This window comes from Aphanomyces astaci (genome assembly GCF_000520075.1).
Source record: "Aphanomyces astaci strain APO3 unplaced genomic scaffold supercont1.3, whole genome shotgun sequence".
Classification (NCBI taxonomy): Eukaryota; Oomycota; class Saprolegniomycetes; order Saprolegniales; family Verrucalvaceae; genus Aphanomyces; species Aphanomyces astaci.
The window spans coordinates 1722305-1746111 of NW_009798266.1; the positions used below are offsets into that span (position 1 = coordinate 1722305).

At 50.4% G+C, this 23807-nt stretch overlaps 7 protein-coding genes across 11 annotated transcripts; 3 read left to right on the forward strand and 4 right to left on the reverse strand.

Moving 5' to 3' along the window:
- Nucleotides 1-746: 746 nt before the first annotated feature.
- Nucleotides 747-2172, reverse strand: H257_02171 (hypothetical protein; the record flags this gene model as incomplete). The annotated part of the gene is made up of 6 exons (XM_009825695.1): nucleotides 747-1264; nucleotides 1319-1507; nucleotides 1530-1707; nucleotides 1753-1859; nucleotides 1901-2010; nucleotides 2072-2172. 6 exons carry the CDS (start codon nucleotides 2170-2172, stop codon nucleotides 747-749), a joined length of 1203 nt encoding a protein of 400 aa, XP_009823997.1.
- Nucleotides 2173-2969: 797 nt separating this feature from the next.
- Nucleotides 2970-4045, forward strand: H257_02172 (hypothetical protein; the record flags this gene model as incomplete). The annotated part of the gene is made up of 1 exon (XM_009825696.1): nucleotides 2970-4045. Exon 1 carries the CDS (start codon nucleotides 3020-3022, stop codon nucleotides 4043-4045), a length of 1026 nt encoding a protein of 341 aa, XP_009823998.1. The 5' UTR covers nucleotides 2970-3019.
- Nucleotides 4046-4483: 438 nt separating this feature from the next.
- H257_02173 (hypothetical protein) lies at nucleotides 4484-5280 on the reverse strand. Its single transcript, XM_009825697.1, has one exon. The coding sequence runs from the start codon at nucleotides 5099-5101 to the stop codon at nucleotides 4721-4723; it is 381 nt and encodes a 126-aa protein (XP_009823999.1). The 5' UTR covers nucleotides 5102-5280; the 3' UTR covers nucleotides 4484-4720.
- A 7247-nt stretch (nucleotides 5281-12527) lies between these two features.
- On the forward strand, nucleotides 12528-15531 carry H257_02174. 2 transcript variants are annotated; one of them, XM_009825698.1, is made up of 7 exons: nucleotides 12528-12940; nucleotides 12992-13091; nucleotides 13135-13182; nucleotides 13249-13340; nucleotides 13472-13520; nucleotides 13651-14620; nucleotides 14968-15531. In XM_009825698.1, the coding sequence occupies exons 1-7, from the start codon at nucleotides 12532-12534 to the stop codon at nucleotides 15400-15402; spliced, it is 2103 nt and encodes a 700-aa protein (XP_009824000.1). In that variant the 5' UTR covers nucleotides 12528-12531; the 3' UTR covers nucleotides 15403-15531. The 2 variants fall into 2 exon arrangements, with proteins under 2 accessions (XP_009824000.1, XP_009824001.1); XM_009825699.1 differs by having other exon boundaries at nucleotides 12992-13182.
- Nucleotides 15532-15747: 216 nt separating this feature from the next.
- On the reverse strand, nucleotides 15748-18691 carry H257_02175 (the record flags this gene model as incomplete). Of its 2 annotated transcripts, none has more annotated exons than XM_009825701.1 (15): nucleotides 15748-16115; nucleotides 16197-16465; nucleotides 16536-16619; nucleotides 16678-16821; nucleotides 16882-16950; nucleotides 17020-17479; nucleotides 17537-17646; nucleotides 17693-17783; nucleotides 17840-17919; nucleotides 17972-18049; nucleotides 18095-18172; nucleotides 18243-18323; nucleotides 18370-18423; nucleotides 18498-18526; nucleotides 18583-18691. In XM_009825701.1, the coding sequence occupies 15 exons, from the start codon at nucleotides 18689-18691 to the stop codon at nucleotides 15767-15769; spliced, it is 2085 nt and encodes a 694-aa protein (XP_009824003.1). In that variant the 3' UTR covers nucleotides 15748-15766. The 2 variants fall into 2 exon arrangements, with proteins under 2 accessions (XP_009824003.1, XP_009824002.1); XM_009825700.1 differs by having other exon boundaries at nucleotides 18483-18526.
- A 346-nt stretch (nucleotides 18692-19037) lies between these two features.
- On the forward strand, nucleotides 19038-20311 carry H257_02176 (hypothetical protein). The gene is made up of 2 exons (XM_009825702.1): nucleotides 19038-19522; nucleotides 19569-20311. The coding sequence occupies exons 1-2, from the start codon at nucleotides 19070-19072 to the stop codon at nucleotides 20274-20276; spliced, it is 1161 nt and encodes a 386-aa protein (XP_009824004.1). The 5' UTR covers nucleotides 19038-19069; the 3' UTR covers nucleotides 20277-20311.
- Nucleotides 20312-20327: 16 nt separating this feature from the next.
- H257_02177 (hypothetical protein) lies at nucleotides 20328-23753 on the reverse strand. 3 transcript variants are annotated; one of them, XM_009825703.1, is made up of 16 exons: nucleotides 23286-23753; nucleotides 22924-23207; nucleotides 22665-22859; nucleotides 22524-22613; nucleotides 22370-22459; nucleotides 22089-22274; nucleotides 21911-22000; nucleotides 21739-21828; nucleotides 21547-21675; nucleotides 21400-21486; nucleotides 21233-21322; nucleotides 21061-21150; nucleotides 20884-21017; nucleotides 20789-20837; nucleotides 20670-20740; nucleotides 20328-20607 (listed from the first exon to the last, which is right to left on the reverse strand). In XM_009825703.1, exons 1-16 carry the CDS (start codon nucleotides 23738-23740, stop codon nucleotides 20359-20361), a joined length of 2379 nt encoding a protein of 792 aa, XP_009824005.1. In that variant the 5' UTR covers nucleotides 23741-23753; the 3' UTR covers nucleotides 20328-20358. The 3 variants fall into 3 exon arrangements, with proteins under 3 accessions (XP_009824005.1, XP_009824007.1, XP_009824006.1); XM_009825705.1 differs by having other exon boundaries at nucleotides 20328-20740; XM_009825704.1 differs by having other exon boundaries at nucleotides 20328-20740; nucleotides 20884-21150.
- Between the last annotated feature and the right edge of the window lie 54 nt (nucleotides 23754-23807).

Here is a 23807-nt window from a genome sequence, read left to right on the forward strand (position 1 = left end):
GTTCGAAGAGATGAGGGGTGAAGGCAGCTCGATGCCTTGATGGCATGAGGTTCCTTGAACGAGATTATGTGCTCGGTGGGCCTGCGCCGGATATAGCCCAAGATGCCGTGGAAGTGCACGCTGTTACCAAACAATCAGGAGTTCAATTCACATACAGTCCAGCGAAATGTAGGGAATGTATACGAGGTAAATGCAATATTCGAGGAATGTCTCGACGGTCCTCTATACATTGGATCTGCGCAGTACATCCGTGCAGTTATAGGCGAGGCTGACGACATAGCAGTGAAGATATCGGTCCTTGTGGTGGCCTTTAACCACTATGGTAAGGTAAAGGAGTACTGCCATCACGGGGTTTACATAGTTTGTAGTAAACTAATCCCAGAGTTGTAAGATCGCTCGTCCTATAGCTCAGTGGTTAATGCACACAATCCATTGACCGGCCTAGACTGCATAGCACTCCTGAGCTCCTCAATAGGCGGTGCGCTCCAGTAGCTCTTTTGTAAACTCTTAACACCTGGTCCATATCTACTAGTATTGAAACTTGGCCTAAGTCCACGCAGGCGTGCAATGTATCGGGCCTTGAAAATGGTACACTACTGTAATACGAAAGGGTGACGACTACTACCGAATCAAATGACGACCTCGCCTTTCACCCCAGCTAGTTGCCACGACCACAGGAGCTTTGCATGTATAAGCTTTTCTTAATTTCAATTCAAATACTGAATCAAACCACGCAATTTTCACGACTACTTTGGCAATGGATTGCCGGCTGCGTCCACTTGAATATGGAGAATATCCGGGCGACTGTACGTGATTTCGCCCATCGTGTGGCGGACCTGTGGCCAGTCCCCGTCAGCCGTCAACACTTCAATGCGGCCACCACCCTCGACCAGCAACACCGTGTCTTCGGACTTGGTGCCCGCGATCGACGGATTCCAATAAAAACGCTTGGTTTGGAGTGATGCCATCCTACTTACACATACCAAGCCAGTGCAAACTTGTCCAATTTCGACGGGGAATACTCGGGCGGCCCCTACCTCCGACGTGGGGGTCGCTTTCCATTCGCGGCTTTTGTAGCCTGTGCCGCCTCCTTGGTGATGCAGCGTATACTCGTTGGCAAACCCGGTGGAAGTGTACGCAGCTTGGATGGCTCGAAATACGTAGCCGGAGATTGCCAGGGGAGCGGCAGTTGCCGCCAGGGCCGCCGCATCGACAAACGTGACTGCATCGTGGCGCTTGCGGAGGTCGTCGGGGATGCGTGTGTCTTAGGAAAAGTAAACCATGCGGGTCAGCGATGCGATGAGCCCCCCTCGCCGACCGCAGAGCACGAGCATGGCTTTGTGGTGGAGGACGTTGGTCGTTGGCAGCGGATGTCGAATAGCGTCGACTCGGTCGTCCGCTGCCTTTAGCAGAAACACCATGTCGATGCCGCGGGCGACACAAGCTTGAGAAATCGCGGCGCCAATGGCCCATTCGGTCAGGCCAGGTCGAACGTGTGTGTGTACGGCTTACATGCGACAGAATGGAACTGCAATCGTGGCCGAGTTGCCGAAATCGTCGGATGTCCAGCGGAGTGAGCGCTTGACGTAGGGGAGCGAGAGCGTTGTCGAAACTACCGTCGGTGTCGAATTGGACGGAGCTACCGTTGGCAATGGAAGTCGCGACGGCTTGGACACTCTGACACATGTGCCATGGCTCTTCAAACACCTGGAGGACCATGAGAAACACAAAAAGATGAGCATGGCGAAGTACCTCCAAGTCAAGACCACTGAGTTCTTCAAGCTTCAAGCGATGGCCTTCGATGTTGTTGGTGATCAACACCACGCGAGTCGCATCGATGTAAATGCTGCCCACTCCACCTGACACAGAGTTACAAGAATAGGACATGCGAGAAACGTACCTTCGGTGGCTTGGAAAATGTGGTTGCGACCTCCTCCTGTGATCCATGCAAAGTTGTGCGCCAACGACAACACACCAGCGTCGGCATTCAACTTCACAAGGAGACCTCGACTAGACCACATATCAAAGGAACTGGTACAAATGGAGGAATGGCGAAGACTTAGGTTCGTACACTTGCTCGACTTTGAGGACAAAGTCAACTTGACCCTCGTGGACGTCACTTCCAGCAAGGTCATTGAACGGCGCGTGGTATGGCGGCGAAGGCGGCTGCATCCCTTTTGGTTCGGAGTTGCGAGAGTGAATATGCTGTAGCCAATTAAAGCCCCGTATTTTTATGAAGGTGACTTTGATTGGGTCGTTCTCCTATTCGCGATCTTTTGCTTTTCTCGCAAATTGCGATCATATTTATATATATATTGGTAATTGTGAGCGCAAATACTTCGGAAGCAACCGAGCAACGCAATAATGTGAAATGGCGCAGTGGCATGTCGTGTGCCCTTGGACGACTAAATGTCCTAGGGAACGAAGCTCATAATCTGGTTCGTCGGGATCAGAATGCCCATTCCGATTGCATGGTCAGATTGAAAGGAATCACTTGCGACGTTGTAATTTACTGTTATGCATAATACCGTTGGTATAACGTTACTGCTATACACTGCAATAGTATAATTCATTGTTGTAGTCCTTCTAGGGCAACATATATCCGTGTATAGCTCACCAGAACACGCCATAGGTTTAACTGTCTATAAACCCGCACTATTCTCGTCGTTTCAATGACAAGTGGTCGATGTGGCAATTGTACAATTGACGACGCGTTGCCAGTAACTGCAATAACTACAGTACTGTACGTATATAATGGGATATGTAGTTCAAGTAATTTCATCGTAGTACATCGTCAACCTATTCAGGACATTTGCACCATGTGATAAATTGATTCGCAAAAACTACGAATGACCAATCACAGGCGTACAATTCGAATATAATAAAACTAGCTTGTCGTTTGTATGTGGATCCACAACACGGTTGAAAAAAGTATCCCATATTGCTACGATTCGACAACAATAGTCTGATCGCAATCAAGCAGCACTTTCATTCTCCCATTCGCGTCCAGGTGAACATCATGCGCGTCTCCGGTCCCTTGATATTTGCCGCGTCGGTGGCCTATGCCCAGCAATTCCTTGTCCAAGATTCACCAGTCATGCGATTGCTCTCTACTGACGAGTTCGACCTCAGCGAATACGACACATATGGGGTGCCCGCCGAAGCAGACGAAGAATGGGCCGACGAAGCTGATTTTCACGGCGTCGATACCGTCCCTGAATACGACGTCGATGATGTGGCCGACCAAGCCGACATCGGTCGTCGTCAGATTCGTGCCGTGGGTGCCTTGAAGTCCCGTCATCGCGCTCACAACATCCCCCAGGGCGGCAAAGCTGGTCCCCGCAAGCGTGGAGGCGCCAAGCCCCGCCGCGCTGCCGGTAAATCCGGTTCTCGCAAAGCCCGAGTCGCCAAACCTCGCAGCAACCGTCAAGCGTTTGCAAAGACCGGTAAGGTCGGTCCTCGTGTTGATGATGGCGCCATCAAGCTCCGCCGAACTGCTGGTGGCAAGCTACGTGTGAAGGGAGCGAAGAAGCCTGTCACGGGGAAAGTTGGACGCGCCAAGCCTCGTCATGCTGGTGGTGGTGGTGGGAACAAGCGTGTCAAGGATAGCGCCAAAGCAGGGGTTCGCATTCGTGGCGCCGTCAAGCCTCGCCGAGGCAGCAGTCACCAAGCCTTTGCAAAGCCAGCAAAGGGCGGTAAAGGGGCTGGCGTTCGCAAGGGGGCTGCTAAACCGCGCCGTGCTACTGATGGCGCCACACCTGTGAAAACAAGCAAGACAGGACGAGGTCATGTCAAGCCCCGTGGTGCAGCTGGCCAAGCGGGTGTGGCTCGCGCGGCGCCCAAAACGAACACGGAACCGGCTGCGGAATCGGATGCCACTGAAGTTCCAGACGACGAGACGGTCGAATCAGACGTGTCCAAGAAGTCCGACGATGACGACGATGATGACGATGACGACGATGACGATGACGACGATGATGACGATGACGATGATGACGATGACGATGATGACGTTGTTGAAGCAGCTGACTCCAATGGCGAGTAACCTGATTCGTAAATTAACGGGATGATTTTGATTGTCAAGTTTGTATGTCTCACGTATTACTACTAGTACAGTAGGACAGAACTGTAAGCTTACAGCTTACATCCTCACAAGAAACGGGGGGTTCGGGGCTCCGCAGGGATGATACATTTGTAGCAATAATTATTGCCATAAACCCCGATGTGTGCATCCTCAGATGTGCTGCGACAACGTTTCGTTCGACACGAGCCCGCAGGTATTTTTACATTTTCAGACATCGCCATACTTTTTTCGATTCTACTCCTTGAAGAAAAACCGACAATTCTCCAATTGGATTGGCTAATATTCGGTGCAATTTGCAAAATACAGCAGTTCGATTCGTTGGATTTACGGTGAACTACAATTTGACGACGTCGAACTACAACCTGTCCTTACAAACTCCAAGTCATGATCCGAATTTGCGTACAATTAACAACCGACCGACGATCGATAAGCATGCAAGTCATGAGCGAGGTCATTCTTGGAGTTGCTGTCGACTGATGCGTGTGTGTGCTCCGTTCGTCTTTGCCGCGCTGGCTATGGCTTCCAGCAGCACCTCGGAAGGTCGTCGCGACCTCCGATCCTTCCGAGGGTACGCCGACCAAGAGCTCGCGTACGTTGCCAACGATGACTTGGCCGACCCGTTTGCAGAAAGAGAAATTAAGTACTACAATGACTACAGCAACGGACTGGCCGACGAACAAGACATCTACGACGAGCAAGACGTTCCTGAATTCGACGAACAGTACGACGAGCAGTACGACGAGCAGTACGCACCTCAGTACGACGAGCAGGGATACGCACCTCAGTATGACGAACAAAACGAGCAAGACGCGGCTCTGTATGCTCCTCAGTATAACGAGCTAGATGAATCTCAGTACGACGACCAGTTCGGTCCTCAGTATGACGAACAAGACATGCAAGATATGACCCAGTACGACGAGCAGTTCGGTCCTCAGTATGACGATCAAGATGCAGGTCAGTACGACGAAGGGACAGCGGTGTATGCGGACGAAGGGTCGTTCGAAAGAGACATCCCATCGCTCGCGCAGGCCCCTCGCAAGGACATCGTCAGACACATTGGCGGCGCCCCGCACACATGGGGCAACAAGCTCGGACTTGCCACGCACCACAAGGTGGGGCTTGGAGTCATGCAACCGGAAGACTTTGATCGTGACGAACAGGATGCCAAGACTGACGATGATGACGATGACGACGATGATGACGATGACGACGATGATGACGATGACGATGACGTTGTTTAATCAACCTATTCAATAGCTAGCTAGTATGCCGCCTTGTAAGTACAATTGGAGTTCCCTTCGTAAATTATCGCGATTATTTTGATTGTCACAGTAACGTTCCATACCATTCCTTACTGTACTGTGCTTTGCAACTCACTAGTATTTGGAATAATCGAACTCAATTCCGCAGATTAACATAACAGATTTAAGTACGATGAAGTTTCATTCAGCCGAGATAGAACGTCGACGCACCCAGATTTATCAATCACTGCCCTGAATTGCAGTTTGAAACTACAATTCTGGGTTGAGTGTTGTTATTCACAATCAGCTCTATCAGCTGACTTTAAAATACCAACTTGAGCCCACTATCTGTGAGTAGAACGGTGTTGTAGGACTCGGAGTAGCCAATATTTGTTTGCTGGTAATGAATGCAATGATTGCGGGTTCAACACTTGCATGCATCAGTCCTTATAACGTTATTGTAATAGTTGACATGCCAGTCCTATTGTCCGCAGATTATTATCATTGCGACCCATAATAATATTTGACAAAAATCGAAATGATAAATATGACTTCCAAATAAATTGCAAAGCACAAAAATTGACATTCGTAGGAAATACTAGTACAGTATAGACTAGTAGTAGGCGAAATGGACTGATAACATTAGTAAGCTTACAGAGCGTACTGTTAGTTAAGAACATTTTACCAACGAAATCAGTTTTGCCAGTTATAAATTTGTTGTCAGCGATAAAATTATCTTCTTATATGTAAGTTAATATTTTGATTTCCGTTAGGTGGGTTGTCCAAGATGACCTATTTACATACGAACAAGTCGTGGGGAAGCTCACATCCATTAAAGTTGTCGTAGGTTGCACCAAAGATTTACGTGGAGAACTCGAATACGAAATGGGTCATCACAGTATAATGTACCAAGCGGACGATGGGACTGATATGTACGTGTTTTCGGCGCCGATCATAAAAGCAAAATCGATGACATGCCAAAGAGTCATCGGCCGAATTTCTCCCGTGGCGTGATCGGTGAAGGTGAGAAGGTCGGCGGGTAGGGACACAGGCCTTCTCTGGGCAACGATCGCAGAGGCGACTTGCGTAGCAGGAAAATCGAGCCACCCGTAATACAACATGTAATATAACGTCCAAAGTCAACTCCAAGCGCGTGGTCATCCTCGAGCAACGCTTGGCAGTACCGACTTGCTGCCGCGAGAGAGGCCCTGTTTAGGAGAAAACCTAACATTTCACCACGACCCCTGTACTTATGCATGTTGTGGAGACCAAGTTGATAGTGCCGTTTAGTGTGTGGCAATGTACTGTAAACCTCAGATTTGTAGGATCAATCCTTTTACAATTCGTTTTCAATGAGTAATCTCAAGTTGACTGCGCAAGTTCCAGCTCTGGTGACACATTGTCATGTGGTCCACCAGTGCTACCACGTGTCGTCGCATTTGACCAAGACCCCTGTCCTTATGCATGTTGTGGAGTCCAAGTTGCTAGTGCCGTTTAGTGTGTGGCAATGTACTTTGAACCTCAGAATTGTAGGATCAATCCTTTTACAATTCGTTTTCAACGAGTAATCTCAAGTTAACTGCGCAAGTTCCAGCTCCGGTGACACATTGTCATGTGGTCCACCAGTGCTACCACGTTTCGTCGCCAACAAATACAGTCGTTACTGCACATCGATGGATTTCTGCAATAGAAGTTACCTTCTTCCCGCCGTCACCATTGTTAGTGTTGGCTAAAGAGCTTCTCATGCACAACTGCACGGTCATAACTACGCTTGCAAATATTCGCCGAGGCGCTATTGACCGATGGCTCTCAGGTGACAAATCCCCCGCAAATTCACCTCCAATCCCACTGTCACACCGCGCCAGTTCACCATACCATAACCTCGCCAACTCTGGTCCACCTCGCTCCAATAGAACTCATGAGTCGCCTTTCATGCGACCCGTGAATCGGATTCCCCCTCTTCTCGGCATATTCACGTACCCTGTATGGCCTTTCTCTCGGTTCTGGCAGTCGGTGGAACGATGACACCGCTGTTAAACCACGGAATGTTTCGACCTCAGTGCCAGAATCCCGTCCGCTCCACCTCCAGTGTGCTCAAGCCAATTGAATGCGTTTGACGTCCTCGATGCTTTCTTCCTCCTATCTGCCTACAGTTCTATGCTCTTCTGAGTAAATTAGTTTAATTACGTCAGCCACTGTAACAGTGTGAACTTTCTCCAGCAGACCTCATATGTCTGGATTGTTGAGAATCGAATTCCGGTCCCCGGCCCAACAAACCCACGGCTCACTCCTTGTGGACATCACAACTCACGGCTTCATCGGTCCTTAAGCCTCCCCTCCACCACGTCGCCTCGAGCCCCCCCCCCGCAACCATGACAATGCTGCTACGGCTACTACAGAAAGGTCAGGGCTCCCGCGGCTACGTTTTCCTTGGCGAGGCCATCTTACCCCTCTGGTGCGATCAGGACAAGACTGAGAGGGCTGAAAGTTTTCAGCCCTCTCAGTCTTGTCCCCAAAAAGGACGCCCCATTATCTCAAACCGGCCTCGTCATTCACGACCTATCATTTCCGCTAGGTCAATCCGTCAACTTATGTATTACTACGTAGTAACAAAGACGAACTACCTCTTGTTGAATGGCCAAAGATCATGTCTGCCACGACGCGCATCAATGTCATACGAGCTCACTCCCGCCAAATACCACAGTTAAGGGCATTGGCTTAACGTTACCGTCCAAGCACATCGATCACGATGCCACTAGGGTTCTGGCTCGCTGTCCCAGAAGCAGGAGTATTCGGTATCGACTTGGCTGGTGTGGTAGTTAGCCCCAATATCTACTGCGCATTGGGCAATGGCATCTCATGGGAGGTCTCACGAGAATCGCCTGCAACGCTTCTCCCTAAAATGGCAAGTAATCATCGACCCATCTGGGGTTTTAAATACATCAGTGATCATGTTTTTGTCGGCCATCGATTGTCGTGTGCCAACAATGTCTTCCGACTTGCGATGAAGGCAACGCTCGGTCACACCAGTCTTTGTCTATAAAAGTCCACATGCCCAATCACTCCTAGCGGGAAAGCCGTGGACCCGTCATGACCTCGAAAAGACCCTGGGGAGTCTCATGCATCCGTTCCGCGAGGGCGTTCTACTAATACCTCCATCTCACTTCCCGTCTGTTTCCTCGCTTCGGTGCGCACCTCTTGCCTCGCAATACCATCGCTGATCTGTTGTGGTTTGTCGACATTCTCCTTGTCGGACACCTTGTAAACGTCGAAGATTCCTAGAACTATCCTTACTGCCACAATCTTACCAATATTTGTCCTTGAAATGTACACGAGTGACGACGGCCTGGCTGTTCTTTTTCCACGCTGCTTCATTCGCCTTGACTGGGGCGCCGGCGAAACCGAGTTGTTTCAGCCATGCTCGAAATTCAAGAATGAAAATATCGACTCGGTCAATTCAAGACACATAATTACCCAAAGATGGCATCCACCGAATCATACTTCCCCAAAAACGTCCGCGAGCACTTCTCCATCACCCTTGCAATCGCCACCTGGGGCCCACTCCTTATCGATCCCCTCGTCCATAACACTGTGCACGAGAATGCTCTCACGGACAATATTAGCGCCCTAGCATTGCCTCCATCACTCGTCTGCAGCAACTCCTACACCCAACAACTCAACCGGTGGCTGAGTCTACATCAAACGATGCACCAATTACACGTGGCATCCCGGCACATAAACGGCGCGCTCTTTGAATCACTGGATGCCACCGGTACGACCCCACCCTGCCCAAGACTGCCGCCGACTCCACCACTTGTACCAAGACCATCTACGACAGCCCCGCCAATGTCAACCCACCAAGAAGACCAACATTCATCCGATTACAACTTAACGGACAATGATACCTCGACTACGGAGTCCAGTGAATCTCAAGGCTCACTCGACGAACGAACTGTGCCACAATCGGGTGTTTCTGGGAGTTGCATCAGTTTGGATTCGGTCGAGGGTCGTGAAGCCGTGGCCAGCAGTGATGACGAGGATGGCACTACTACTGGCAGTGATGCTCATGGCGCAGCCCACAGCGCGAACGCCATCAAGGTTGAGGAACAAGCGTACCTGATGTGGATATTGCAAAGAAGAAAAAGAAATCGCTATTGCGTTCCAGAAGTTTTTAACACTGCATTGAATGAATATATGAAACATCCATGTTATCGTGTGTCAGACTTTTAGTACAACAAGTCGATGATTCAAAACGCAATCAAACGCCCCCAGTAGTATTATGATTATATAATAACCTACGATTATTATATTGGGAATGGTAACTGCTTGGACGACAGCCCCACAGCCAAGCGAAAACTAAGCGTTTGTGCCCATCGCACTTCATCCCAATTCCATGCCACGATCTCAAGTATGATATGAAAACGTCATGCACGTAAGTTCAATACTGTCTCCTGCAAGTTCATGTTGGCCCACGACAATGCCCGCTCTCTAACACCATCCCATTTTAAACGAGCTTCACTATACGGAGTACTCAGATGCCGATTCCATCCACCCTATCCTTGGACTTAAATGACATCAATGTTGGACAAAATACTCGTTCTACGACAATTGAGACAATTATGGCAATTCCCATTCCAATATGACAACATATGTATGCCTACCCCTTAACCACGACAATCACAATGTCAAGTACAGTAATACACCATACAGTGCGCGCCATGTGGATAGGACACCCTGGTTGCATAGAGGCAACGTGAGATAAAATGCACGTCAAGAGAAACAAAATATACCACACGAACGCATTTGATTGGTCCGGTTGTTTGGCGCTTGTTTCAGGTCAAAATAACCAACACTGGCCGAGTTATGCCGCGAAAATTGAATTTGAGGTTCGACAACTGGATAGGACACCTCAGTTTACAACTGCCATGGGAAGAGCCGGCCAACTCACCGAGTACGAGCAAGGCAGTGCCTTAGCGTTTTCGAAGGCTGGATGGTCGACCAAACGCATTGTCGCCACCCTTGGCCGCTCCAGAAACGTGGTAGCAAGCTTTATACGGTCACCCGAGACCTACGGGACCCAATATGTAAGTCAAAAGTCCACGAAAGTGTCAGAACGGGCACGCCGTCAAATCGTCAAGAACGCCTCGACGACAGGATGCTCAGCCAGGCAGCTCAAGGCATACCTGCCGTTGGAAGTGTTGCTCCGCACGTACCAACGCATCTTGAACCAAGCCGATTTCCTACAATACACCAAGCGTCAGCATGCACCGAAGCTTCAACAACGCCACAAAGACGCAAGACTCAAGTACGCCGAAGACAACCTCACCAATCCAACTGACTGGGACATCGTGGTGTGGTCAGACGAAACGAAGTTCAACCTCGACGGTCCAGATGGTTTCCAGTACTACTGGCACGACCTTCGCCACGAAAAAGACCAGTTTTTTACCCCGCACAGCGGCGGTGGCAGTTGCATGATTTGGGCCGCATTTTCAAATTACGGGAAGTCGGAAATCGCCTTGCAGGAGCTGATCAGGTCGATGCCAAAGCGCTGTGTGTTATCCAAGCCAAAGGAGGCAAAACAAAGTATTAACTGTAAATACACAATTTGGTGCTTTGAGGACAGATTTCGTTGTTAACTTTTGGGGTGTCCTATCCAAATGTCGCACCCCAAATTCCTGTTTCATGTCATAATTTGCTCAGTATTTATTAGATTGGACTGCATCTTGTGTCAAACGATCTAGCTTTAGCTGTCACTTGAATTTATCCGCCGTGTGGCAGCAACAGAGCACAAATGCCATCGCCTCATTGATAAAACAGGGGTGTAGTATCCACGTGGCGCGCACTGTACTGCACGCGGATTGGCAATGGCCTTAACATGGACAGTGAAGACCACGGAACATGTTCGCAGAAGCTCTACCATAATACAGACATGAATCCCGACAGCACACCCCGACAGCACACACCGCCCTACGCGATAGCATTCGATGGAAAACAGCAGCCCCCAGTAACCCCAACGACAAAGCATGGTACAAGCAACACACAAATGGCGTGTAACAACGAACAACGACCTAGCCGATATACCATTCCCTTGGGCAAGGTACATTAAGTATGCCACGATCCAAAACACTCATACGTAGTGACAATAGACTACACGTACATCTGACAGTCAAAACCCGCATACTAAGGCAGCTCCCCTCCTAGCCCGCCATTCGACCTTAACTGTTAATCCTTACGACATGAGTTCGAGCGATAATTTCAACAAGGTATGTCACCAATTCTCCACTTCGATTAACCCGATTACATAGGCTCAAACTACAGCGACACAAACTTCTCTACGACAAGCGAGCGATAGCTTAACATCATGCGTTCATGTGTCGATGAATCGCATGATGTTGAAATATGAGTATCTATGGCATCATGCGTCAACAAGGTGGCGAAGCATTAGCAGTCGAGTAAGCGTCATTAATGAGTTGCATTGTTCGATTCCCACCAAAACGTGCAAAATCAAGCATGACAATAACACTACCCATTTCATTTGAGTTGCAACATTTTCTATTCCCATCAAAACGTCCAATATCAAACATGACAATTCCTACCAATCCAACATTTCTAACCATTTTTTAACTCACGTTATTGGATGCAATGGAATCATTGCATCCAATCATCAAGAATAAGTTCGGTACAAATTTCTCTCTGTCGAATCGAATCACACGAATCGGCGCTATTGGCTAATCCAATTTTGAGTGGAACTGATTGGCTCTTACAGAAAGGACAAGTATATCCAACCAATCAGAACGCCAGCGTGATTCAGTATTAATTGGACAAACCACGCGAATTTTGGAAGTTTATACTACGTAGTAGCGAATTCACAATAATTTCCATTGCTTATTTTTGTCCACGTGCTAAAATCGACTGATGTATAAAAAGTCCTTGTGACATGGCGATCGCTCCTCGGTAGCCATACAGTAACCATCTTTCCATCAATCTAATTGGTTGTTCAAACAACAGGTCGCAACTCACATTGGTTGCTGAATCCCAACGTGTTCCAGGAGTACAGAGGAGTAGTCGACCAATACCTACTATATTGATGTAACGTTAATATGCATTTTTCTCGAACATATCTCACCAATCCACCAACCACATTGGTGCCAAATTGTTTGGGGAGATATTCCGTGCTCAATGTGCTCAATTGCATTGCTTGACACGATGCGTGTGTTCCATCCGGCATGGACTGTCGCAGCCATCGCGGCGCTCTTTAGCTTGGTGTCGGCAAGTCAAGGAAGAGTCGACGCCCATGAGGACACCCCTCGGCATCTCCCGTCCACTCGTCCCGTTGTCACGCCACTCTCGTTCGGTTCCTTTGCCGAAAACGTGGCACCGGTGGATGTAGGAGCGAGTTCATCGTATGGCAAGGCTCCTCCGTCATCTCGAAGTAAAAAGATGCGGCATGCACCGTACGACTATCGTCGGCGCTTGCTCGAGAAACTGCGGTCGGCCACGGGTGCTCCGTCATCTACCGCCACACCCTCCAACGACATGGACACGCAATCGTCCAGCGACATGGACAACGACGACACACGCAACAAGATGATTGAACAAGTCAGAATGAAACTGTGTACGTCCATTGGCCACGACAGGGCAGTATCATGATGTGTATGTCATGCAGTAACCGTGGACTCTGTGGTGGTGGTGCTGGCGTTCGTCGGGGCGGCGGTGATGTACTGGACAAAGTGGCGGCACTACGATCGCCTCGCCGGCCAAGAAGAGTAATACGTGGCGCACTACAACATACTAATGCATGTGCTCTAGTCCGCTCCAGTATCTGCATGGCCTGCGCCGGGAAGACATGGAGGACATGTAAGCCACCCACCCCTTGTCTCAGATGCATGGAAAATGGGTGGCTCACAAGAGCTGGCCTTGTAGAGCTCTCGAAGCCTTGAAATGGCAATGTGCCATTTGTTACTTTCACAGCCCCGACGATCGCCAGTGTTGTGGCCTCTGCGACACGAAACGAGGTAGGAATGTCATATTCGATATATATATATATATATATGCAAGGATTGAATATATTTTCATTGTGTTGTCTTTACTTTAGTATTCTATTAAGGGTGCTCTAATATATTTTCATCGATGTCCTCTTATGTAGGCACAGAACTGGCGTTGGTGGACATGAATACCAGGCAAAAAAGTGCTCGGTAACGAACTCTTCATTGGTTGTGTAGTGTCTATACACTACACTCTATGTGTTTTGAATACTGTTATATATATATATATATATGGCGCCAATACAAGCAAGAACCTTTCGACAACACTCTCTGAAAATAGCGCGAGAAAGCAGTGGCAACGTCGACTCGATGCCGTCGACGGTCGGACGTACTGGCACGAAGCGGCAAAGCCAGTGCACCAAGGGCCCCACTACGTCGTCCTCCCCGCCACTCCACCGCCCGAGTTCGACAGCAACTCGGATGCCCACCCCAGCAATGTGTTGCATTTGCAGCCGTTGGCCCTGCACTTGGCCGGCACGGCCGTGACAGGCGACATATTGCCGTCGTGGTGGCTGCCACACCTGCACGACTTGACGGACCAGAGTTTTTCCCTTAAATACGCATGGCTGCTCACCCAAATCTCGCATTCGTACAAGAACTACTCGAAAATGCAAGTCTACCGCGACAAGATCTTTGACGAATCACTGGAAATCGTCCTGCTGCTGCGACCCACCCATCTCTGCACCATGACCCGCATCGAGTTGCTGGGCGAGAGCGGCATCGACGCCGGCGGCGTCCTCCGCGAGTGGTACTCGCTGCTGACGGTGTCACTGTTTGCCGCGGACCGGGGACTGTTTGTACCGGCCAACAAGGCGGAGCAGTCTTACTTCATCAACCCGGCGGCGGCGTCGTCAGCCAACCCCAACCACCTGCGCCATTATCACGCTATCGGGCGTGTACTCGGCAGGGCCATCGTGGACGGCCAAGTACTGCCGTTCCACCTCTGCGCCCCCCTCTTCAAGGTGCTCCTGGGGACCCCCCTCGCCTTTGAAGACGTGTGGCACCTTGACCTGAACACGTACAACAGCCTCGTGTACATCCGCGACACCGACAACGTCGATGACCTAGCGCTCGACTTTAGCGTCACCGTGGACACGCCGTCCCACGATGTGGTGGATTTGATTCCGAATGGCCGCCACATCCCCGTAACACTCGACAACCGGCACGAGTATATCGAGAAAATGGTGTCATACTTGCTGTTTGATCGCATTCAGCCCCAAGTGTCGGCGTTGGTGCGCGGATTGTACGAGGTACACAAATACATTATATATATATATATCATTCATTCATATTCATATGTACGACCGAATATAGTTGTCGTACGTTTCCGTTGCGTGCTATGAAAGTGCCTCTGAACGATTGATATCATGTATTTGATTTGTGGACTTGATTCGAGTGTAGTACTGAGTTGGAATTATATATACAATGATACTGTTCACGTTATTTGATATTGCATATAGCAGATCAACTGTGCTAGTACATGAAACAGCGAACATTCGTAGCTAGTATTACTAGTTCAACGTGAACGTGGTGTGTTTGCATTGACGCGTGTCTTGACTAATACTATGGCTACAACTTTACTACCTATTACTACTAGGTCGTGCCATACGAACTGCTCATGCCGTTCGACCACAAAGAACTCGAGCTGTTAGTATGTGGGTACTCGCACATTGATGTGGCCGACTGGCAGGCGTCCACAAGTGTGTCGTCGGCGTTACGTTCGTCCAAGTGCATCAAGTGGTTCTGGGACATCCTCGAGCACGAACTGACTGCCGACGACCGCGCCAAGCTGCTGCGCTTCGCGACGGGATCGTCCCGCGTACCCCTGCAGGGCTTCAAGGGCCTCACGAGCTACGACGGCAAGCTGTGCCCGTTCTCACTCAAGGCCGTGCCCTACACCCGCGGCGTCTTCCCCAAGGCGCACTCGTGCTTCAATCGCATCGACTTGCCGATTTACCCGACGAGGGAGTTGCTCAAGGAAGCCCTCATGGCGCTGGTCAACTTGGAAATGACCGAGTTTACGTTGGAATAACAACAGGCTCTCACCCCGGAGAAAGTGGTTGGTTTGTATGTCAAGTAGTGGTACACTGTACAGTGACGAGCAAAAGGAACGAAGGGATAAATTGCGATAAATAATAACGAATGAAATCATCGGCAATGACTGACGAGGTGGTGGATATCTTTTAACTTGCGCTCCTACTGTTCCTATTATGAATTGGAACTCCGAGTACCGGTAGTCGGGTGCTGCTAGTACACCCGAGATATCACAAGATGACGATATCAAACAGCCGCTTTCAACTCGTTTCGGGGCTGCAGCGAATACACGAGCGGTCTGATGTCGAACTGTCGTGAATAGCATGAGGTAGTACTGCAGTAGTAATTGTGTACGAAATATATTATCGCTTGGTCGGTCGTGCCACCGACGATGGCTTCCGTCCTATCAGCGCCTCGACTTGGTTGAGTCTACTGGTTTTGGACGCATGTAGCCCCACGGTGCTGCCTTGAAGGACCGTCTCGCCCATTCTATTGTTGTGGCTGCCACGCAATTCATTGGACCCAGTACGTGGCAGCGTCTGCTGCTGGTTATTGCTGGGCGTGCCAAGGAGTCGTCGTCGTCGTGGTGGCGATTGTTTCGGCTGCCCAATGCGCTCGCCGCCAGCCTTGGACACTGCGGTGGGTTTTTGTAAATCCGCCTTGCGTCTGAGCTTGCCACGTAAGATTGGCGCGTCCTTGGCACTGTTCAAACTACTCGTACACCCACGACCAAGTTATATAATACGAGGACCAAGAACTAAAGTGTAGAGTAGGTAGGTGTAGGTATATTACTTGGCAATGGGACACTGGGACTCAGTGTGCCGGTCCAGCGCAAACATGTTTGGAAACGTGGCGTCGGTGCAGTATGGGCACCGATACATTGTCGCAGTGTTGTCGTCGTCCACTGGACTTGTTATGTCCTTCGAAGTGGGTGATTCACAAGGATTCGTACAAGGCATTTCGGTGGGGGGGGATTTTGCATGACTGGCGACAGATGGCAGGTCCGCGCACTGGTCGCAGTGTTGTGCGTACGACACCACGTTCACGTACTTGTTGCACACCTAAACATCCCACAAAACAGTTGAAAACCCGAGTGACTACGATTTAAAGGGAATGGACATTGACAAAGACCTCGCATTGCTGGGTTCGGTTGGAGCAGACAGAGTAGTGCGCGTCGAATTTGTGGCGTTGAAACGATAGGGAACACAGCGCACACTACATTGTAGTACTCCCATGGTCAATTGCCTTGGGTAGGACGCATTAGACTTGATACCGGCATGAACGTGAGGGGACATGCCGTGCATTTGTGCGCGGACAACGCGTCCGCCGCCATCGACGCGCCACAAGTACATCGCACGGACACATGAAACTCGTTTGTGTGCATCACCACGGTGTCAGCTGCCCCGACAAAGTCGCACTGGATTCTCATTGTAAAAGTGGCATCTTCTGACACTGGAACTCATGGAGTTTGCTCTACCTTGTGGCAATGTACATGCTCTTGTGCGTCAGTTTGCAGCACTTTTGCGTTGCAAGTGGTACACGCAAACTAGACACACAAAAAAGGTGGGGTTGTTGGAAAAGCCATGTATACATATTTGTATCGACAGTGCCGTACGCGATGGTATGCAGTGTGCTGCTTACAGCGCAACATGTGCAAGTCAACGTGGGCCGGGGGGACGTCTGCGAGACAAAACGGACATGACGAACTAGGCGGCGACGTCGTGGGGGCTCCGGGTGCGGTCGGAAGGGGGACTGTGGGGGGAACAAGAGCGGTGGAACGATGGTCCGCTTGGTTGTCTTGTGCGTAGGGGGCGATTGATGACAAGGACGGAGATGAAGGTGGTGGGGCGATAGATTGGCCTGGAGTTGCAAACGCTTTGATGGCTTTGAATTTGGCCGGATCGAGGCCTTCGGTTTGCTTCTTGGCTTTGATTTGGGCCGCTTTTAACGATAGGTTTCTGGGCACTGACGTCGTTGGGATCGAGGCATCGAAGGAGGGGTTCGAGCTGGAGTGGGGGGCCGTGGAGGATACAAACCCCCCGTCCGCCAGCCGACGTCCATATGACGTGGCAGCGCTGCAACGATTCATCACGCGATTAAAGTGTCTATAGGGTCCAATGGGTGTTGTATACCTAGTGTTGTTGTCCACTGTTGGGGCTGGCGCTGTGTTGAAGGAGTGTGAGGGGCAGAGCTCGTGGCTGCCGGTTGGACGGGCAGAGTTGGGGCGTCGGGGGTCCACATTCTACGCATTTATCGCTACACTATTAACCAAATATCCATTTACTTACGTCAGGGGCTTTGAAATCCACTTCCAAATCCACGTCGCCAAATAAATGCACCACGGGCGTGGGCTTGACTTGGAGCACTTTGAGAAAATACCTACATACGAGTATTTCCCAATGTATGAACAATACAACTGGAATAATCACACTTACTTTTGATCGCCATATTCAATCACAATGCACCCATCCACACTCAAACATGAATACCGGCGCATGGCCGACTCGAGTAAAACCTAAGCAAACACCAGTCATATATCCTATTTCTGAGTTAAAAGCACACTGTACCTTTGGGCCAACGGTCGCTGCGATGTCTAAAAAGTCCATTTGATCTGGCTGCAGCTGGCAAAACAAACCCTTGGGAATCTATGGCTACGTCAAGCACAATGGGAATGTGTCGACCGGTCGTACGGAAAGTGCACTTTCCAAGTGCACTGTGCCCCCTTCGTCGACCCCCAGCTGCTGCATCATCCAATACGGCGCATACATCTACGTCCATTCACCAAAAGGAGATTTCGCTTTAGAATGTTCATATGAATGAATGGTGGTACACAAGTACCTGGCCTGCGGGGGCGCTGAATTCTAGCACTCCACAGTAATGATAACTCTCGGACGAGGTCTTTGAAGCTGGAACTGACAGCTACTTTGTCATGAGAGCTACAATCCCCTTGCGAAAACACTCGTACTTTGAACAAGAGAGGCAGTGGAATCTTGAGGCATTGGATTTCCAGTAGCACTTTCTAGTCGCAACGTGAGTTTTTGCGTGGGGGGCGTAAGACATATTCTAGATATACAATACTGGCGGAAGGATTACTTTGTCCCCAAATTCCAAGTCGGGTTTGTCTAAGTAACGTTGGAGGGGGGTAAGTGATGACGACGACGCCGATAGCAGGGCATACCGATAAATGCCACAGAGTAACAAGTGAGCGTGCCGGTGAACGGAACAGAAGGACGAGCCATCGACGGCCGGGACGCCACTGGCCGACGAGTGCGTTTGGACAGACTCATCGTGTCCTGCGAATTCCAGCAACTTGGCACTCAATCCTTGTGATTCCAAAAATAGGTTCTCACACCCCCGAATCCTCGGTCTCGCTGTAAACCCATCGCGATTTTAAGTGAAATGCATTAATGCATTGCCTCGAGATGCGCGAATGTGAACCTGAGGTAAAATCATCATCCTGGCCTTGTTCCCATGGGTTTGCACGCTTGATTCACACAACCAACCACCACATTCAATCCATCAACCGCCCATCCGTTGTAGCTGTGGTAGCATGAAGTGAGGGCCACTGATTGCTGGAAATGCCTTCGCATGTCCACTATTGGCGACATGAATGACATCAGTCGGTGAAACTGCCGCGACGTTTCGGACTGTGAACAGTTTCACGTATGGGCATGCCGCACGACGTCGAGTGGCGAAGTGCCGAAGACGCACTCGCGTACGATGTGTTGCTTCTCAAGTCAGTGTTTACCCGGCTTCGACGGCAGAGCGCCGACGAGGGCATTTTGGAGCTCGACTTGTTTTCCAAGCAACAAGTGATCGATGAGCTTGAGGTGCACGAGGATCAAAAGCTCCTGCGCCACCGTCCCAACCTCCGCAAACTGCATACACGGCTATCCAGCTTGAACAACATCCAGGAGAGCATTTCGTTCGATGCGTTCCGCGTCACCCGGGTGCGCGACAAGACCCTATCGTTTGACATGACCAGCGCTCTGCTAAAAGACTTGTGTCGGTCGCAGTTGGAGGCCGAAAGCGAACGGCGCCGGCTGGTCAGGTACAAGCCCATGTGGTGCACGCGGGACGCCAAGCTAGCCGACAACCACCCCGCGGCCACGTACAACGTACGACCCTCCCCGTCCAACTTCGGCTTGACGTCGTCGTGTCTAGGTGTGCTACAGACCGCCACATACACTCACGAGTCGCGAGAAGCTGGCGGTCGAGCGTCGGGCCAAGTGGACTCGAGACAAGGCAGCGGTCATGGCGCAGCTGTTTGTACAGGGCTTGATGCAAACTTTGTTTCTGCCCAAAGCCCCTCGAGGGCTCCCGAGTTGCCCGACTACGGCGACAGATCCAATTGACGACCACGACGTCGGGGGATTGAAGACCCCGTCAGTGAAAACAAAACGGCACAAGGGCAAACCACTTGCAAGGCGGTCGTCGTTCATGTCATCGAAACAGGAACAACAAGATGTGGCCAGCCTCAAACTGCGGATTCTATGCCCCGGGTACGATCCAAATGCACCCCCCTGGCGAAGTGCCACGTGTGGCGGGGCATTCAATGACGCGACGGACGCCGAAGCCTTCGTCGCCGCCGTGGAGAGCGCGGGGGTACCGTCCATCGCCAGAAAACTCTGGGCACACGCGACCTTTCGGTCTGCGGCGACTGCGTGTGCACGGAGAGTTGAATCGTGTGCATCATCCCATTCAAACAATCCTGCAACGTTTCCCCACGACCGCCCACTTTCCACCGCCACCACCCCAGCGTCTTCGTCGTCGTCGTCACGTTTGACAGCCTCAACAGATATGCTCCTTCTCGACACGTACGCGGCGTGGCAGGGCCAGTATCGGACCAAGACCATTCCACATTTGAGATGATGTTAGCATTCATAATACTACTCTCCCTTGCTAACTAGTATGTACTAGTATTTGCACACACACGAAGGCAATCCCATTTTATTTAACGGCCGACGGTGTCTAGAATCTCTTGCTGAATCTTGCGGTGGATGGCGAGCTTGGTTTTTGTGGTATGCTTGACTGGATGCACGCGGAGGTTGGCGCTGGCGGCATCGGCCTCGAGGCGGTCGTACAGCTCGCGGCGGATCGCACATTTCATCTTGGTCCGCACGTCAGTCGCTATGGCGTCCAGTTCGCTTTGTTTTGTGAACGCCAGCCGCTTGGCATCGCGCATGCAGTCGCGTTGCGTCGCCTAGTTGAAATAATATATTTTCCTCAAAAATACACCAATATAAGTCGAATGAATGGTATTACCACATCCAAGGAGGACGCCGTCTGGTTCAATCGCTGGACCATACGATGCCCTGCGTCCGGAGTGACCGCATCTATCCACATAACAATGAGCATATTGTGTACAGGGCAACAAGGAATACCGCCGATTTGCAAGCACCGGAGCGACGGACACGCCCCCGACCGCACCGTCTAGAAGGAGTAGCTGAGCAAGTGGCAGGCAGAACGAGCCACCCACCTCGTTGAAATGGTACAACGTTTGAAACTCCAGCTTATAATTGCGCGCGACGTTGAGTGTGTGCAGACGAATGCACTGGCTGCGACGTAACGTTTCGGACAAACGATGGATCGAATACGTGTCGAGTAAATTGTCTACAAACATGATATCAAATCACAAAATGTCGACGTGTTGTACGGCTCAGGTCCAAGTGACGGACGCGGGCGGCGGCGGGAGTGCTGAAAAAGTAGCAAAAGCGCGTCAGTCCTTCTCCTTTGGCTTGGTTATCTAGGTCACAAGTAGTGTAAACGTGCAACCGACGAATGAAATAACCAAAAACAGTATGATCAAGCAAATTCTACTGTATTACCTGACAAATCCAACGACGTCAATTGGGGGCAGCAATCGTGTTGAAATGTTTGAGCTAATAAGTCAAACTCGCTCGTTCCAAGGTGCGTTTCTAATGAAAACACGATTGTGTAGATATAATTACACTGTAGCCCGCCACAGATGGATGTGACGATGGCATAATTGTACTGGCCAAGACAAGCTGGTCGATGGATGCAAGCGCGTGAGCTTTCAAAGCAGCTAAAAGGAACTCTACGCCTTTGCCAATGACGTTTCCTGTGGTGATTGCAATATCAGGAGTACTCAATATTTATATACATGTACGTGCAAACGCACCAGTGAGGTTCAAATACGATAGGGACTGGCCCGGCATGTCGTGGTGGATTTTCTTGCTTGTGTGGTAAAAGAGGCGACCTGTGAACCCCGCACTGAGCATTTGGATGCACTCGGAGGTCAGGGCCGTTGCTACGATCAGTCACTCGAACGTTAATCAAAGGGTTGGTTATATATACGATACGTGAGACCCACAGGCGAGGTTCAAGTGACTCAAACTCGGCACCGTTTCATGTACAAACGCTCGACTGAGCCCCACAATGGCGTCCTTCGTTATGACATTGCCTATTCCGATATGTCATCCAATGAGCTAATTGGTGAATTGAAATGGAAACAACAAGTTGTTGTAAGAGGATTGTCGTCGTACCAGACACGTTGAGATGCGATAAATGAGGACACGTGCATTGCCACAAGGCGTCCATAAACACGAGCATGCCCTCGATGTTGTAACTGCACCCTATAGCCGTAAAAAGGTACGAATTCATAGCAAATACATGCAGTTATGTACTTGATAGCAATGTAGAGGTTGGCTATACAAGTCGTACCACTGCAGTCAAACGATCGCAACGTGTGAAAGACACTGACGGCGGGGTCGAGCAGCATGTGCGCCGCTAGGTCTTTCCAGGCGCCAATGGCCAACTCGTTGCGTGAGATGTTCAAGTGCATCAAGTGCGGCATATGCGCTAACACGTGCAGGAGCGCTGGGAAACTTTCGCTCGTCAGCGCAGTGTCTGGAACATATGTCCAACGATTGCCATGAGATTACATATATCTATCTATGTACACAGTATTGGCAGAAATGATATGTCAATAATCTGATTCTCACTTTGAACATCGAACGACGTCAAGTGGGCAAAGTGATCTCGAACAAAGCTGGGCGTCATGCGGACCCACGTCACGTGAGGGAGGGGGCTGTCTACGCAACGGAATACATCGAGGACTCAGTCACACGATTCAACGGGCAGGAACACGAGAGGTACCCGCCAAGTCCAAGTGTTTGAGGTTCGTTAAAGGGTGAAAGTACAGATGGTCGACTAAGATTGCATAGGCAGGGTCCGTCCAGGGGATTCCTACAACGCCCTTGTCAGCCACTCCTGTGGTTCATCTTGAAGCACGGCTACCTCGCAGCACGATCGAGTCGAGTTGGCCTTTGCCCATGTGCTCGAGCATGGTGACTAAACTTGTGGCCAAGTCGATGGCGGACGTCTGGCCTCCTTCCATAGTCACGTGCGAGAACGAAATGGACGTCACGTTGGGAAAGCAGTCGTGGAGAAGCAGCCACGTCACCAGCACGAGCTGCGTGGCCGTAACGTACGCTGCCACAAGATCAACGACAAACGTCAGCCATTCATTTTTCGATTCCTCCCATGTTGAACCTACCGCAACTGAGGTGTCGAATGCGACCATACCGAGCCCGCACCGTCCAAAACGCTTTGCTTTCGACGTCGTAGCCTCGCAAAAATGCTGCAAGTTGGTGGCGCCCGCACAAGTGCAAACCACACGCTTTGGCGTAGATGCCCGCCAGTCGACGGCAAACTTGGGACATGTGGACTTGCTCTTTCATGGGAAGGTACGCCAACACGAGCGACGGAATGTCATAGTCGGTGGCCACTCGGTTTCGCGACAACGTGTGGTCGCGCAGTAGTGTTTGAAACACGAGAAATCTACAAAGGTAGTATCGCTATATCGTGAGTATGAACATGACGGCAACGATCATGGCATAATATTGTGTGTATATGTACCGCGTGGAGAGGACGTGTTGGACTGTGAGAAGAGGGGATCGAAAGTACGCAATCATGTGCTCGTTGGCTGCTTCGTTGACTTGCGCGAGGCAGCCAAGGGCGTTCAACGGCAAAAACGGACACACTTGCCACAGCTCGGCGCGATGCTTCGGACCAAACAGCCAAACGATTTGCTTGAGCGGGGGCGGGGGTGCCCTGGTCCCTGGCTTTGCCTCACTCTTTTTGCTGAAGTTCTTTAGCGGGTTCAAGTTCTTCAGGCCAGTCATAAATTTGGGAGCGACCAACGACCCAAACCCAAACCCACCCTTCTTCTTTTGCTCCGTTGGCTTGACCGAATCGTCGTCGACGCCGTCTCCTTCTTGTTTCTGTCCGTCATGTTCGTTCATATCCCCGTTGGTATTAGGCACGGCTGAGCCATCTTGCTTGCGCTGGAGCAGCCCTCGGATGCTCGACATGTGTACCAGGTAGTGTGGATTTTCTGTAACTGTCGCAACAGTTGAATATTAAATAGTGTGTGAAACC